This window comes from the organism of the source record quoted next, unplaced genomic scaffold (genome assembly GCF_019419815.1).
Source record: "Pyrus x bretschneideri cultivar Hongxiangsu unplaced genomic scaffold, Pyrus_bretschneideri_v1 Contig9, whole genome shotgun sequence".
NCBI lineage: Eukaryota > Viridiplantae > Streptophyta > Magnoliopsida > Rosales > Rosaceae > Pyrus > Pyrus x bretschneideri.
Window position 1 is genome coordinate 1704640 of NW_025999831.1, and position 17396 is coordinate 1722035.

The 17396-nt window shown below is 38.8% G+C and overlaps 2 protein-coding genes across 2 annotated transcripts; both read left to right on the top strand.

The window, feature by feature from the left end:
* Positions 1-414: 414 nt before the first annotated feature.
* LOC103966424 (kinesin-like protein KIN-5C) lies at positions 415-7048 on the top strand. The gene is made up of 23 exons (XM_009379590.3): positions 415-659; positions 805-934; positions 1053-1211; positions 1303-1652; positions 1731-1869; positions 1955-2052; positions 2138-2294; positions 2699-2768; positions 2853-2929; positions 3277-3330; positions 3431-3511; positions 3601-3712; positions 3797-3883; positions 3977-4152; positions 4252-4413; positions 4526-4633; positions 4810-4968; positions 5055-5138; positions 5229-5434; positions 5526-5627; positions 5768-5877; positions 6284-6435; positions 6578-7048. The coding sequence occupies exons 1-23, from the start codon at positions 601-603 to the stop codon at positions 6773-6775; spliced, it is 3030 nt and encodes a 1009-aa protein (XP_009377865.1). The 5' UTR covers positions 415-600; the 3' UTR covers positions 6776-7048.
* Positions 7049-8313: 1265 nt separating this feature from the next.
* On the top strand, positions 8314-11748 carry LOC103966444 (beta-fructofuranosidase, insoluble isoenzyme 1). The gene is made up of 6 exons (XM_009379613.3): positions 8314-8500; positions 9024-9032; positions 9257-10110; positions 10604-11013; positions 11121-11223; positions 11339-11748. The coding sequence occupies exons 1-6, from the start codon at positions 8314-8316 to the stop codon at positions 11534-11536; spliced, it is 1761 nt and encodes a 586-aa protein (XP_009377888.2). The 3' UTR covers positions 11537-11748.
* The last annotated feature ends 5648 nt before the right edge of the window (positions 11749-17396 follow it).

A 17396-nucleotide genomic window follows, 5' to 3' on the forward strand; every position in this document is an offset into this window, starting at 1 on the left:
TAGCTGATGGTTTCGCTATGGTAGTCTACTGTTTCAAGGATCAGAAAGACTCACAGAGGCAATTCAGCCACTTCTGATGACTGATTTTTCTAAGAACAAAAAAACACACATAGATTTGTACCAAAAAAAGAAGATCATGGTTGTTAATCTTCCTGCAAAACTTGGAATGTTCTGCCATGTCAAAGGTCGACCACCCATACGGCCCAAACCACCTGAAAAACTGCGCCACCTCCAGAGCCCACAAAACAGAAAAGGCCAGGTCAACCCGTTATTTGAGGCAAATAGGAAGGGTAATACAGTCCACTCAGCCCGACCGAAATTCAAATTGAATTCGAACAACTCGTCACCGTCCGATATTACATTCTCTGAACTTTGAAGTGGAGCCGTAGATATAATTAGAGAGAGAGACCGCCCCTCGAAATTTCAAATCTCACTTTCATCCCGCTCTCCTCCCATTTGAGACCAGTAGAGAGAGAGAGAGAGAGGGGAGAGAGATAGGGGAGAGAGAGAGAGAGAAGTATTTAGGGATCCCGATCTACTACAAGAGATCCCATCATAGGTGCGTGCGAGTCTCCGTCCCCTTCTCGCCACCGCATCAGAATGTCCGGCCGCCACGAGAAAGAGAAGGGCGTCAACGTCCAGGTCCTTCTCCGTTGCAGGTATTTACCATTTCCCGCACTCCATTTCTCTCTAGGGTTAGGGTTTTTGAAAATTGTTACTGCGTTATGCGGCAACATTTTTAATTTTTGAAATCCTTAATTGCTTAGCGATTTTGTTAATTTGTTAATTAAATTGTTGATTTAGGCCGTTTAGTGAGGATGAGTTGCGGAGCAATGCCCCGCAGGTTATTACTTGCAATGAGTACCAGAGAGAAGTTGCAGTGTCTCAGAACATTGCCGGCAAGCACATCGATAGGGTTTTCACTTTCGATAAGGTCTTTTTCTTCAATCCAAGTATTGTTTTTTTTTAATCTTGATACATTTCGGGTTTTTGAGATTTTGAAATTGGTATGATATGCTCAAAATTTTCATTTTTGTGGCTTTTATTGGTAGGTTTTTGGTCCTAATGCTGAGCAAAGAGATCTTTATGAGCAAGCTGTGATTCCAATAGTGCATGAAGTTTTGGAAGGCTTCAACTGTACCATTTTTGCGTATGGGCAAACGGGTACAGGTAAGACATACACAATGGAGGGTGAATGCAAAAGGGCAAAGGTATGGTGTTTCGGTCTCGTAATCAGTTTGTGGTGATGTTGTCCAGGTGTTTGTCATTTAAATCTGTTGATGTCATGGGATATTTAAACAGACTGGACCTAATGGAGAATTGCCTCCCGGGGCTGGAGTTATTCCAAGGGCTGTCCAGCAGATTTTTGATACCCTTGAGGGCCAGAATGCAGAGTACAGTGTGAAAGTCACTTTCTTAGAGCTTTACAACGAAGAGATTACTGATCTTCTTGCTCCAGAGGAACTTTCTAGAGCTTCTTTGGAAGATAAACAGAAAAAGCAGTTGCCTCTAATGGAGGATGGGAAAGGTGGAGTTCTTGTAAGAGGTTTGGAGGAGGAAATTGTGACGAGCGCGAATGAGATTTTCACTCTACTCGAAAGAGGGTCTTCTAAACGTCGGACTGCTGAAACTTTATTGAACAAGCAGTCAAGGTAATGCAAATACTTCTTTGACTGGCATCATGTTCAGTGACAACTTTTATTCATGGTATTTTACTTTGTCAATTTCAGTCGGTCACATTCTCTCTTTTCCATCACCATACACATTAAGGAAGCAACCCCAGAAGGTGAAGAATTGATCAAATGTGGAAAGTTGAATCTGGTTGATTTGGCCGGCTCAGAAAATATCTCCCGTTCGGGTGCACGAGAGGTGCAATTTAGTTTGACTGTTCAAGTTTGTTTGTAGTGATAGGAATTGCTCTTTTAAATTAATTTTGCGCTCTCACAATTATTAGGGTCGCGCAAGGGAAGCCGGAGAAATCAACAAAAGTTTACTGACTTTAGGGCGAGTAATCAATGCTCTGGTGGAACATCTTGGGCATATCCCATACAGGTTTGCTTAGTGCTTGTTTGCTGTTATCTCTATGCCTATACTCCTTGTTCTTCCCAATTCTAATAATAGAGTCATTTGAAATCAGGGATAGTAAGCTAACACGGTTACTTCGGGATTCACTTGGAGGAAGAACAAAGACCTGCATCATAGCTACAGTTTCGCCTGCTGTGCACTGTCTTGAGGAAACTTTGAGTACACTGGATTATGCACACAGGGCGAAAAATATAAAAAATAAGCCTGAGGTTTGTTATTCTATTTTGATACCAATAGTATCTTACAATGTGTTTTTTTTTCTTCCATCAAATCTACAACAATGGCCTAAGGGAAGTTTGTTGTTGGCTCATAGAAGACTATAGGTTCTTTTGTTTTTGGAAGAAATACAATAATGAATTCGTCTTCTCAGTAAATTTGTACATAGTTACAAATAGGAGTGATTACTGTTGGTTTGACAAGTAATCTGCCCTTCTTCTGTGAAGACTATAGTTTTGACGGGCCTACAAGCCTCACATTTTATGTTTGTAATTTTCATTATTTTGTGTTTAATTGCACAATGGTATTGTTGTATGTGATCTGTGTTAGTGTTGAAGCCTTTTGTATTTTAAATGTTTCATAAAATGATGATGAACGTTTTTTCAATCAATTGTAGGTGAATCAAAAAATGATGAAATCAACTCTTATCAAGGATCTCTATGGTGAAATTGAACGGCTTAAGGCAGGTTAGACACTTCGCATTCCAGTTAAGTAAAGTTGTCTCTCTAACCTCATTTGGTGTTTGTTTCTAATATTTTGATATGGTTCAGAGGTGTATGCCGCACGTGAGAAGAATGGTGTTTATATCCCAAAGGAGCGATACTATCAGGAAGAAAGTGAAAGGAAGGTATAATATTGTCCCTTAGCTTCTTAGTGATATTATTTGTGTCTGTGTCTGTTTGATAGCTTTTTTGAGGTATTGTTGTACTTCTGATTCCATTTCTATGAATACAATGTGTTTGCTGCTTTCTTGAAGGCCGCGCTTCATTACCTTTTGGCTTTGAGAAACTTAACTTTTCTTTTCTCCATTCTTTGTTTGTGGTGGGTGTGGTGGGCAGCTATTATGGCTTTACAAAAACATCTCTTTCTACATATTTTAGAAGACATTCCCATTGTACCTTTCTTGATTAGCTGATTATGGGTCTTGTTAATTTTGTTTTGCTATATACTTATGCCTGTTTTTCTTGTGTGTAGTCCATGGCTGACCAGATTGAGAGCATGGGGGTTATGCTAGAAAACCATCAGAAGGTTTGTTCATATCATTTTTTTTTTTATATGTAAGTCGTTGACTCATTTCTGGTTTTATGCCATATCTAACTTCAGTTTTTATGTGGAATGTTACAAACAGCAATTTGAGGAGTTGCAGAATAAATATAATCTCCAGGTTCGACAGTGTTATGATTTGAGTACCAAGCTTGACTCAACTGAGGTGAGTTATCTTCATATACTCATTTTTATGGTATTTCAGGTCTGGACATTTTTTGCTAAAACAAAACTCATTCTAAACCAATGTTGCAGAAAACTTTGAACCATACCACTAAGTTACTCTCTACCACTGAGGAAGAACTGATGAAATGCCGATATGCTTTGAAGGAGAGGGATTTTATCATTTCTGAGCAGAAGAAAGCTGGTCTGTCTGAATCCTTGACTTCTGGAACTTGGTTGTTTTCTGCATATGTGTTTGTTTGTTTTGATATTGTTGAACGCATGGCAGAAAATGCTCTGGCTCAGCAAGCATGCAATTTGCAATCTGACTTGGAGAAAGCACTTCATGATAATGCATCCTTGTTTCAAAAAATTGGTTTGTAGCCTTCGACAACCAATTAACTTTGACATTGTTTTAGTTGTCAAACAACTTTACTAAGTTTTTTATTCATGATGTGATACTATGCAGGTAGAGAGGACAAGCTGAGTGCTGATAATAGGTCGGTAGTGAATAATTACCAGGAAGATCTTGCCAAACAAGTTGGTTCTCTTTGCAAGATGGTGGCAACATCGATGTCTCATCAGAATGAACACCTTCAGTGTGTTGAGAACCTCTGTCATTCTTTTTTAAGTGCGCACGTTAAGGTATCATTTGAAACTTCGCTTTTCCCTTTGCTGAGGTTCATCTATGTTTGGATCCTTTTTCAATGATGTTATCCTGCTTTTTGGACTTCCTGATTTTAGGCGATTATGGACGTGAAGAATAAATTGACATCTTCAAGGGCTTTGTATCTTTCTCATATTGAGGCAGTGCAAAATGTTGTGCGTTTGCACAAGGCGAGCTCTAATGCTGGTCTAGAGGAAATTTCATCTTTGGCTTCTTCTAATGTGCAGTCTGTTGAAGAAGTAGGTAGCAATAATGGAGTTTCCCTGTTGCACTTATCAGTTTTGTACCATGAAGATTTTTGTTGTTGCTAACTGTTTATACCAACTTTATATATTTATTTCTTGGATTCAGTTTCTAGCTTCAGAGGCTGGTGCAGCAGCTACAATATTTGAGGATCTTCAGAGCAGTCTCTCAACACAGCAGGGTGAAATGACAGCTTTTGCTAAGGAATTGAAACAGGTCTGACATCTACCTTACTGCATTCAAATTTTGGTGGCTTTGAAAGTTCTATAATTTAATCTATGAAAATTAAGTTTGTAGAGCATTAATTATTTTGCATAGCATAGAGAAAAGGTAACTTTGCTTTTCAACACCTTATTTGGTTTCTTGCCAACTTTTTTTTTTCTGTATAACAGAGATTCAATTCAACTATTAAGCAAACACAAGACATTTCTGAGTACTCTCAAGGATTCCTCCACAAGCTTTTGGAAGAATCAAAGAGGCTTGAAGATCATGTGGGACAGACCAATGATATTACACTAAATAACATTGCTGAATTTCAGAAGGCTTATGAGGTATACACAATTCCTGCACAGATAAATCTGCATTGATATATTTCTTCTACTAAATTTCTGAGATCCCAAGTGGACGTGTGACACAGGAGCAATCAAAATCTGAGGCAGAGAAGCTTATTGCTGATATCTCTAGTTTAGTCTCCACTCACATGTGCCGTCAGAAAGAGATGGTTTGTTTCTGTTATTGATTTATTATAATTTTCTCTAAATTGAGATTTTTGTTCAATCTAATTCTGAACAAATGACTGTTGAACTGACAGGTGGATGCCAAGCTTGTTGGTTTCAAAGAAAGTGCTATTGCAGACAAGTCTTTCATGGACGGTCATGTTTCCTCCATGGAGGGTATTACCACAGAAGCGAAAAGAAAATGGCTGGAATTTTCAATGCAAGCAGAAAATGATGCTAAGGATGGTGCTGACTATTCTGCTGCTAAGCATTGTCGCATGGAGGTTCTTCTACAAAAAAGGTAAGTTGGTCTATCATGTTTCATGCTGAGGCTTGATCCATATTGTTTTTCGCTTGAATGCTGATGTTTGTTGTGTTATTTTATTTTCTAGTGCAAGTACTGCTGATTCAGCATTGGATCACTGGAAAAAGACACAGGAGTCTGTGAATGATATGGGAAATAAACATGTTTCGGCTATGGCGTCACTTATCAGGTTCATTAGGAATTTTGTTTCTTTTGCCTAAGTTTTGTGTGGGCAACCACTTTAGTGTTCTTTACAAAAATATGTGCTGGGGAGATGTTTATAGTTCTTTTAAAACCGTAGATTAATCCTTTAGAATTATCTTGATGCAGGATTGCTTCTGATAGTGACGAGCAGCATGATGTTGAGATCAATTCAGTGAGGGCTGCAGTTGAGCAAGATGTGGCAAAGAATAGTGAGGATGCCCTTCAGCATGTTGATTGTAAGTTTTTTGTTGTCTTATTCTAATATATCTCTACCGGTGATTGTACATATATTCTGAATCTCACTCTAGCAGTGATGAGCGAAAGCAATAAATATTTTATTGTGCATATGAAATGTGAGCATGATTTAATTGGTAAGCAAGTACGTGCAGTTGTACACACATCAAAACCTTTTCATTTCGAAACTGGTTGTTAGACGGATAACATCCAACTGAATCATTGTTTCAAGCATTTGAATTTGAAAAATGAAATTGGAGTGCTATGATGAAATGTAGGCAAAGGTTAAACATTAGAGATCTGAATATGTGCTGTATAGTGGTTTTGTATCTGTGTTTCTGCTGGTTTTGGTTGTTTAAGATCCATGCGGATTCCCTAAGTATAAGATTTTATCAAAATTGCCTATAGGTATGCATGAGCAGGAGCAGGAAACTATATCCAAAATCTTGGAGACTATCAAGGCTCATTCAAATACCCTGGAGACTTTGCGGGAGGACCACTCTGGGAAAGCTGTATCTATTGAGGAGACAGCACGGGATACCTTCCAGAACCATTATTTGGTGAGCTTTTTTGCACACATTATGGTGCACTCATCAGCCATGACTATCTTCAGTAGCGGTCATACTTTGCGGTTGAACACATTCTCCTACTTTTGTACCGATATCAGTTCACGAATCATGATTTCTGTTTTGATTTGTGTAGGACTATGAACCTAGTGGATCTACACCGGAAAAGTCTGAGCCGGAAGTTCCAAGCAAGGGCACCATTGAGTCACTTCGAGCCATGGCTATGGAAGCTCTTGTTGAGGAGTTTCGGGAGAACCATTCCTACGAGTCATTGAATGTGAAGGAGTTGAAACCATCGCTTATACCTCGCTCTCCGCTTACACAACTGAACTAAATGTGGCGCGATCATCATTGCTCGATTACCTGCATGAAATGAAGTTTGTATTTGTATCATTATTGTACACTTTTTCTTGCTTTTGAGGAATATATGTAGCAGAATGTAGTGGAAGTTGGGGTGTATTGTTTGTTCCTGGTGCAGTCAGTGTACCAATAAATCCAGTCTTTGGATTTAGCAGTGTAGCTCGATATATATAGGGATGTATATTAGAGGCAGAAAAAACCTACATCTGTTTAATTTTTATTCCATCAATGCTGTTTTGTTCAACCACATTTGCCTTTCTTTGCAAGTTTTTTTTTTCTTTTCGCTTTTACGTTGATTTCGTTATCTCCTTCCACGCCGGCCAGAATTTCACGATCACCGCCAGTGCCACCAATCTCTTCCTCTTCCTCTCTTCTCGAATTCTCTCATTACCAGTGAATGCAAACTATAGAAATAAATTTACAGGATTGTATTTTGCTCCCTAAACCATGGACGGTTAAGAACTCATGAGTAGAAAAGGAATGGTGTTCCAGATGGTAAAATTTTTGAATCTGAATATTTTTCGAAAAATTGGAATGCATTGAAAGGTTCCTAATTTCATATTCAAAATTTTGCACTTTCTCCCGGGTCACAAGCATATTATCCTGCTAAAGGAATACCTACCGGTACTTGTACGTTTAAGGATATAGAGAAGAGATTTAGCCTAATGTCAGAGTGCCTAAGGTGATAGCTTGGATTCGAAGTTAGTGTAGACATCGAAATTTTGGTAGACACATGATATATGCCACGTATGCCCTGACATGTCGAAACTTTAATTTTGTTGGTGAACATTTATTTAACTGAAATTTCGATGTCTACAGTCAAATATATTGAATCATTTTTAAGACAATTTAGGTTTCCATTACTTCATCAATGTCAAAAGAGGACAGGCATCTGAAGAGGGAATAAATCTTAGCTGGGCAAACCACTTGAAAGAAATGCCGGATGAGGAAAAATAGACGATGGCCTCGAAGCTTTTCAGTACGATAGACCAGGAACCTGCAATTTTGTTTTTTGTTTTTGTTTTGACGAACTACTCTTCAACACTTTTGAGTCCGATCCACATCGATAACCCTGTTAATTTTCAAGACAGAAATCTGACATAGCGCTACCGGATGTGTTGCACTAGAAGTTGAAAATTGTCAAAACCGAAACTGCACGAAAATGACTGAAATCAAAAGTATAATTTTAGATACCCTTTGCATTGTTTTTCTTAAAAAAGTTGTTACTATGTCTATTAATGCAGTTAGAAGTGTCTCACATTTTTATGCTCGACATCAACCATCTTTGCGTGAAACAAGTGTCTCACATTTACTATATTAATAGGAGTAAGGCGTGATCATGAATGTGCATGAAAGACGGCCTCATACAAGTGCAAGAAAAATTCTTCTCCGTATTGACCGCCGTGACGAATACCACCTTGTGTCTCGCTGAGCCTAGATCTATATATAGATAACTCAATCCCTATTTATCCAATAGCTCTTCTCCTATCTTTCTCATTGCACGTTCTAAATATGGATATCTTAAGAAAGTTAGCTCCAGTTTTTTTATTCGCTTCATGTGTTTTTCTGATCACAAACAACAATGGAGTAGAAGGGTCGCATAGGATTTACTCTAGGCTTCAGAATGTTCCTGCCGGCGAGGTGAACCAAGTCCACAGAACCGCCTACCACTTCCAACCTCCGAAGCACTGGATTAACGGTATTTTTCCAAATCATCATGCTTGGTTTTCTGATCCAGGGTTCATAAATTGTAAATAGAAGTTTATGGATAGGAATTGTTCATAAGTTTTGTATCAGCTGACAGTTTAATCCCGATCTGCATGAAGGAAGAAGCCATCATTGCCCTAACAGATAATTCATGAATAAATGGCAAGCATGCACGTAATTTGTGCCCTCGATATAATTGTATATGTTGGCAACATTCTTAATGAACCTGGAGGTTTCTTCTACTTTTTCTTAATGCTATACGAAAATTAGTGAAAAATAATTGAAAAGTAACTGGTTATTTTTTGGTTTGATATTTACATAGGCACTATTGTGCATGTGAGATTTCTTAATTGCTTGTTACTTCCCCTAATACATCATCATAGTCACCATAGCAGTACTAATAATTATTCTACGTTCATTCCTAAATCTTTTAAAGATCACATTATTTCACTGACTCTTTTGTTTTGCTTCCAATTTCCATGGTGGCCAATAATCGAACAATTCTCTATCGGCAGACCCAAATGGTGAGTACCTTAGGAATAATGTTATTTGTATTACATTTTGACGACATTGCTGACTGCCTCTTTAATAGAGGTGGACTCCACTTGTGTGTATGAAACTCACGTATAAATATTAGAGAGTTGGTAAGCAATGTGGTAAATGGGGTCCAAATAGAAGCGCTTTTTAATTAATCCCTTAATTACCTGTTAATTTTAATCTTACCCGCTTTGACATACAAATTGAACAGGACCCATGTTCTTCAATGGTTTCTACCACTTATTCTACCAATACAATCCCAAGGGTTCAGTGTGGGGAAACATAGTGTGGGCACACTCAGTCTCTAAAGACCTCATCAACTGGGAAGCCCTACCAAACGCCATATTCCCCTCAAAATCCTTTGACATAAACGGCACGTGGTCTGGCTCCGCCACCATTCTTCCCGGCAACAGGCCGATCATCCTCTACACTGGCCTCGACAATGACAAGCGTCAGATCCAGAGCTACGCAGTTCCAGTAAACATTTCCGACCCCTACCTTCGCGAATGGGACAAACCCGATGACAACCCCTTAGTCCTCCCTAGCTCGGACATGAATGCGAGCCAATTTCGTGATCCCACGACTGCATGGTGGCATAACGGTCACTGGAGGATGTTGGTGGGTGGCAAAAGAAAGAAATCAGGGATGGCCTGGTTGTATAGAAGCATTGACTTTAAGCATTGGATCAAGGCCAAGCATCCTCTTCACTCTGCTCCCCTAACCGGTATGTGGGAGTGCCCCGATTTTTTTCCCGTTGCCTTGCACGGCAAGAATGGATTGGACACGTCGAGAGTTGGCAACGATGTGAAGCATGTGTTTAAAGTGAGTCTTGATGAAACTAGGTATGAGTACTACACTGTTGGGCAATATGAACCTGAGACTGAAATCTATGAGCCGGATAAAACTTCGGTCGACGGCAGGGAGGGATTGAGATTCGATTACGGGAATTTTTATGCTTCAAAGACTTTTTTTGACTCTTCAAAGAACAGGAGGATCTTGTGGGGTTGGGCTAATGAGTCTGATTCAGCTGATGATGACACGGCGAAGGGATGGGCTGGAATTCAGGTATATCATAATTGCTTATTTGTTCTAGGCCTAATATTTCTTTTCCCTCTCACTAGTTTTAGAAGGGTCACAATGTTAGGCCACATTACTTACATAATGTTATTGAGATACACAAAACTGACGCATTTATTTATGTACTGTTAAATAAAGATAGCTGACATGCTGACACGCTCATTTTCTAATAAAGTTTTGGAAGAATCACAATGATCACAATATTGGTGACAATAATGTTATTTTAGACACATTTGCCGACATTCTCTAATAAAAATGAGAATTTTATTGTATACAGGGGTCAACATGTATAAAAAAGAGCGCCAACAAATATGTCCGTTATCTATAAACCAATGGATCCTACATACCTCTATCAATATAATCTACAATGTAGTCGAAACAAGTTATTGTTTTCTATAATTAACTAGCAACATAATTCTATGTAGAACTACATGGAGATCCCTTAATGTTTTTTTTTTTCATGGGTGGTATAATTTCGTAGGCAATTCCAAGGACTTTGTGGCTGGACCCGAGTGGGAAACAAGTGCTGCAATGGCCAGTTGAAGAATTAGAAACTCTGAGGGGACAAAAGGTCGACTTGAACGACATAAAAAATATGAAGCAGGGAAAACTTATTCAAGTTAAAGGAATAACTGCTGCTCAGGCCGATGTTGATGTTACATTCACATTAGGGAGCTTGGACAAAGCCGAGGAGTTTGATCCTAATTGGGAGAAGCTAGATGCAGAATCAGTCTGCGCCCTAAAACGTTCGAACGTTCCAGGTGGGGTTGGTCCGTTTGGGCTTGCGACGTTGGCGTCACAAAACCTAGAGGAGTTTACTCCGGTGTTCTTTAGGGTTTTCAAAACTAAAGAGAACAAGCATAAGGTTCTCATGTGCTCTGATGCAAAAAGGTTTGTCTTTTGTCCTAGTCTTATCTACCTTTCTTATTAATTCTAACTTTGATCTAGGATTATGTTTAGTAAATATATTTAACCCTTAAAATATTTGGATGGGGCAGTTCTACTTTGAGGCCGTTTGACATCAAACAGTATAGACCATCATTTGCTGGCTATGTAGATGTCGATTTAGCTGCTGAGAAGAAGATTTCTCTAAGAAGTTTGGTACGCATAACTTGAACTCTTCCTTTGTCAGTTTAAATACTGATCATTTTATATAAGTCATTAATTAATTAAGAACCCAAAACTAATATCATTTTCTCGCGATTTCTAATTGCAGATTGATCATTCAGTTGTTGAAAGTTTTGCAGCTGGTGGAAAAACATGCATCTTATCCAGGGTTTATCCCACCTTAGCTATTAAGGATGATGCTCAATTGTTTGTGTTCAACAATGGGACTGAGCCTGTTACTGTACAAACCCTCGCCGCATGGAGTATGAATGCTCCTAAGCAAATGAACCAAAACTTGGAGTTCTGATCTAAATATTAAGGGAAATGTATGCTTGGTTAAGCTGTCAGGCTCTTATAGTAATCTAGGGAGAAAAACGGGGTATCACACACTCATTAGCCAAATATAGGCTTTAGCCAAGCTTGGCTTTCCTCACCATACATTGTGATATTTGAATCCCAATTTTGATTGAATAATTACAGTTTAAATATGGAGTCAATGAATAAATATGTTTTAAATTAGATGCATTAAGTCTTTGAGTTGATGTAAGGGATAAGTAAGTTTTCATGCCTCTGCCCTCTCTAAGAGTAGTTCCAGCGTGGGAAACCTCCCCCTAGGCAATACACTATGCTATCCATCCTGTGAACAGTAACTGCCCTTAATGAACAGTAATCACATTTTGCATCTCCACCGTTGCACTTTAATAGCCCTAGCAATAGGTAATAAAAATATTAATATTTTTCAATAAGATTTTTAATCGTACTCGTTGCGTCACATGTCATTATCCGAAAATACAATTATTGGTGATGCATTTCCAATAAGATTATTAACCAATCACGTCGCACCACGTGTCATAATCTGTTTACAATCTCTGAGGATAGATTTCTATCAGATTTTTAACGAATGACGGCATGCCACGTGACATTATCTACAACCTAATCCTTTATGAATCCTCCATATAATCAACCATCCATCCTCACAAATCTCACACCAATTTTCTCAAGATCTCTATCATTATTCATAGTTTCTGCTTCCTTTTTCACCAAAATCTCTATCATTATTCATAGTTTCTACTTCTTTCTTACAATGTCTTCTTCTTCCTCAAGGATGATGTGGGAAATCGATCAGCAAGAGGAAGAATTGTTTAACGAATCAGAAGGAATGTTCAATCTCCAGGTGACCCAAAATGAGAGGGAAGAGGATGAGGAGCGTAGAAGGAGAGATGACAAAGCAAGAATGGCAAGAGCCTCACATTCCTGTCGAGTCATCCAAGCTATGAGTTAGATCTGCAGCCCAGCCATTTTGGAAACCTTGATAGAAGCAGGCAACGACGAGGTACTTTCCTTCTAAAGGCGTGTTCATAATGTCACGATCTCGTTGAGCCATTCTTTGTTATCTAACTTGTTCATTTTCTTGCCTAAATAGCTCTCTTTGTCTCTCATTAGCTTGAAATGCTGTCTCAACAACTGCAGCATTTGCCTCATCTTTAGCTTTATCAGCCTCAAATTTCACCATTTTCCGCGCCAAAGTCAATTCACTTTGGCGAGCAAGTTGTTCCATATACTTTGCATAATCATTCTTCGAAGCACTCCCTTTTCTCTTTGAAGCCTTCTTACTTTTAGGCCTAATTGGATAACGGGTCGATCTTGACGCTTATTCAGGGGGGGCGTTTCGTGCACTTCTTTTGCTTCATCTTCATGAACATGCGAGCCATGATCAGGTGTAGAGTGTAGATGGGTGATGTTCATGAAAACTTCTGGACCGACATGCACAACTTTGAATTTAGGACAATCTTTGACAATATTCCAACATTCCCACCAGTTGAATGATTTATTTTTGGTTTTGGCACCATACCAAGCTTGTGCTTGAAGTTGCTACACAATGCGGGATAAGAAATAATTATAATGAAAGTAGGTAACAAATAAATAATTATAATGAAGGTAGTTAACAACTAAATAATACAAACAAATAATTATAATGAAAGTAGGTAACAAATAAATAATACACACACATAAATAATATATTGTTACCTGATTTGCGTAATTTTCCCCACTTTGAATATTATTACTGGCTTGTGACAAGGTGTCTCTCCATGTACTAAACGATTGGCTAAGTAATTTCCATCGACTAGACATCGATTCTTTGGTTATTTTCCCACCCATTTTCTCAAGATAATTGATATGAATAAGATTCCATATTTCTCACAACTGCATCTCATTATCCGTAAGCGAACTATGAGTAACTTCAACCTAGCTAGTACACAACGCAATATCTTCGTACATGCATCAGTAGTCATTTTGTTGAAAAAAAATTGGATTGAAACTTTGAGAGAAAGATAGGAATTTGATTGAAAGTAGTTGAGAAAATATGAAATTGTGGTGTAAGGTAGATGATAATGAGAAGGTATTTATAGAAAAGTAAAAACAATTTTTTTAAAAATTTTTTTCAGCTTCTTTTTCAGATTTTTTACAATTTTTAAAATTTTTTTTATTGAACTAATTAATCTCTACCGTTGGATTTAAAAAAAAAAATTGAATTCCAACACTCACGTGTCACAACGGTAACTTTTCTTAATTTTAAAACTATTTTTTCTTTTATTTATTTATTTATAAAGCAGAATAATATCAACCGTTCATCTCAGATCCAACGGTTGATATTAAATAAGTTTATTTTTATTTTTATTACCATTACGAATCAGACGGTCCAATTTAAAGAGCCATTGAGATTGAACGGATCGTGGGAAGCCACGTGGCTTCCAACGGTAACCTCGGTAGATTGTTACGCAGGCCCATACTTTGATCGGTTGACGTGCTCCCAAGTGCGGATGAGGCGTACGCGCCTAACAGAAAAAAATATAAAATAGGGTTGATGCCAGGATGACATCAGCCCTGACGTCACATCCACTTGGGATGGCAATTCCTCACAGGTTTGGAGCTCGGGCCTCCACTCTCCCTCGGGCTATCTGGCCTTATTTCGTCCCCCTTCCCCCGAGCACCAGCCTATGCTGGAGTTGCTTTAAAGTTATATCAATTTGGGAAGTGAGGGGCGGGTGGTTGTGTCAGTGTGTGTGGGGAAGGGATAATTTCAGTGGAGAGAGAGTATATCAATTTGATGTCGAGAGGTTGTCACATCATGTCAGTGCCTTTTTTAGGATAATGCTAGAGATACCAAATTTTTAAGTCAAATATTGTAATCAAATCATGTTGTTGTTGATGATTGAATTATCATTTAATTGTTGATTAATGTGCTTATTTTCTATTAATAACACATAATTTGATTTGCAAATTTTGTTTAAAACCTTGGTTTGCTAGCATTAACCCCTCTCTAAAGTTAGAGGAATAATCGTGAGATGGGCTGGCATATCAAGGGGTGGGGTCTGGGAGCATGATCAGGGAACAAGAACCGTTGAGAGCAGGTTGGTGATGATGGATGCCATGGGTGCTTATCGAGCTGGTGGAAAGAGGGCTGGTGAGGGAAGATGGAGTTGGTGAGTCGAGGGTTTTTGAACAAAACAAAATTATTAATAAAAGAAAAGAAGAAACGGTTGATAACTAATGAGAGATAAATTTTTAGTTGTGACGGGAACAGGGATGATATACCATTTATTTTTATGTAAGTGGTGGACAATTTAAAATTTTAAGTTATTAACCATATATGCACATCCACCATAAAAAAATAAGAAGAATATTTTTGACATTGCTCACCATCACAACTCCCCCTTCCCTTGCCCATGCAAAGCCCAAAATCCGATCACATCCATGACTTCATGTTGCTTGATTTCTTCTTCTATATCATGTTCTTCCATTCTATTTTTTCAATTATTTAAATAATATTTTGATTATTAAAAACTTTTTTTTTTTCTTTCAAAAATGATTATATCCATATGAGTGAAATGGAAGCAAGACCGCGACCATCCTTCTGCACTTGTACCACCATCCCGAGTATCCCACGTCCAACAACAGAGGTGATGCAACGACAACAACGAAGAGTTTGAGTTTCTCAACAATCAAAGAATCCAAGCCGAAAGAATAAGAAGCGAAATCGGTAGAGAAAGCGACTCCATCTCTGTTGCCACCGGAGAAGCCGGAGGCCAATGATTGATACGGCAACTGATGCATTTAGCGCGTTTTGGGATGTGGATTATGACGAGCTCGACGAATTCCACAAGATCAACTCATGTTATTCAATCATAGATTCTCTTACGATCTTACTCGACGTCTTCTTCTTGCACAGAGAGAAGTAACAGGAAGGGGTAACAAACAATATTCCATTTACTGCTTCTTTCGTTTACATTCTCACTATTTATAGAAGTTGTACTAATTTCTAACTAACCAACCCTCCTTTCACCCAATTCCCAACTAATTCCCACTAATTCTCAACTAATCTTGCCACCTGTAAGAGATTCCTAGCAATACCCCCCCCCTCCTTTGAAACCAAGCTTACATTCACAACTTCCAAAAGAAAAAATTTCATCAAGGAATTCAAAGATGAACTATTTCTGGAAACTTCAATTTCAACTCATGATAATTCTCCCAAGTTGCATTATCCCTTGAGTGGTTCTGCCATTGGACCAATGCTTCCGTCATTGTAGTATTGCCCTTCTTCACCATTAGCTTAGTTAGGATTGCAACAGGTGCATCTTGTAATATTCCAGTGTCTGTGAGAACAGGTAAAGCAACTGTGGCTTGCACATTTTCTCCCAAATACTTCTTCAAGCATGATACATGGAATACAGGGTGTAACTTAGAATGATCTGGGAGTTCGATCTTGTAGGCCACATTGCCCACCTTGGCTAGTACCTGAAATGGCCCATAAAAACGAGGCTGCAGCTTGTGGAAATGGTGGGCAGCCAGCGACTTATGTTGGTAAGGCACTAATCTGAGATAAACCCAATCTCCAACCTCGAAGACCTTTTCAGTTCTCTTCTTATCCGCCTGCACTTTCATCATCTCCTGAGCTGCTGCCAAGTTATCCTTAAGTAAAGATAGGATGTTGTCCCTCTCCTTCAATGGTTGTTCGACTGAGTCCACTTTGGTTGTGCCTGACTCATAAGCAAGTACAAGAGGAGGAACATACCCATACATTGCCTCAAATGGCGTCATTTTAATGGCCGAATGGAAGCTGGTGTTATAACTCCACTCAGCCCAAGACAGCCATAACACCCATTTTTTTGGTTGCAATGTCCAGAAACATCGTAAGTAGGTTTCCAGGCACCTATTAAGAACCTCAGTTTGCCCATCCGTTTGTGGGTGATACCTCGAACTGAAACAAAGCTCAGAACCTTGCAACTTGAAAAATTCTTTCCAAAACTTGCTCATGAACACCGGGTCTCGATCACTCACTATAGACTGTGGCATCCCATGCAACTTGAATATGTTGTCAACAAAGTGTTGAGCCACTGAGGAAGCTGTGTAAGGATGACTCAATGCAGTAAAATGGACATATTTCGATAGTCTGTCCATCACCACCCAAATCATCGTTTTACCCTTGCAAGGGGGAAGATTTGTGATGAAATCCATCGAGATATCAGACCATACCTTTCCTGGAATTGGTAATGGCTGCGGGAGACCAGGGGGTGATAAGTTCTCATATTTAAGTTGTTGACAAATAGCACAGCTTGCCACTTTACTTTCGATGTCTTTCTTCATCCCTTCCCAATAGAACGCTTGGGAAATCCTTTTGTAAGTCTCTAGAAATCCTTTATGAACAGTTGTAGGGCTCTCATGTAACTCCACAAAAACCTTATCCCTCCAAGTACTAAATGGATTCAAAACAATTCAATGCTTGTACTTTAAGAACCTATTGTCAATGTGGAATCTCAACATACCAATTGGAGCATCTACACCCTGAGATTGTAAGATTTGCTGTGATTTGGCCATAATCCAGGTGTCATTATCAGTATGCCGTCGTATTCATCTAACCAAGAAGAGTAAGGATAAGAAATAGCACAGATGGAACCCGTGGCCTGCAAGCTAGCCACTTCAGGAGTTACCCTTGATAATGCATCTGTAGCTTGATTATCGCAACCTTTTTTATATTGTATTTCATAATCGAACCCTAGTAACTTGGTGACCCATTTCTGTTGAAAAGGCTATGGGTCCTACCTTCCAAGAAGTACTTCAAACTGTGGTGATCAGTTTGAATGATGAAACTGTAAGAGCAACCATAT

Bases quoted from the DNA above. Each gene is read 5' to 3' on its own strand.
- LOC103966424 (XM_009379590.3), top strand. From the start codon at position 601: ATGTCCGGCCGCCACGAGAAAGAGAAGGGCGTCAACGTCCAGGTCCTT. The intron at 2,053-2,137 runs GTTTGCTTAGTG...ATTTGAAATCAG, and splicing joins CTTGGGCATATCCCATACAG to GGATAGTAAGCTAACACGGT. The intron at 2,769-2,852 runs GTTAGACACTTC...GATATGGTTCAG, and splicing joins AATTGAACGGCTTAAGGCAG to AGGTGTATGCCGCACGTGAG.
- LOC103966444 (XM_009379613.3), top strand. From the start codon at position 8,314: ATGGATATCTTAAGAAAGTTAGCTCCAGTTTTTTTATTCGCTTCATGT. The intron at 11,014-11,120 runs GTTTGTCTTTTG...TGGATGGGGCAG, and splicing joins ATGTGCTCTGATGCAAAAAG to TTCTACTTTGAGGCCGTTTG. The intron at 11,224-11,338 runs GTACGCATAACT...TTCTAATTGCAG, and splicing joins AGATTTCTCTAAGAAGTTTG to ATTGATCATTCAGTTGTTGA.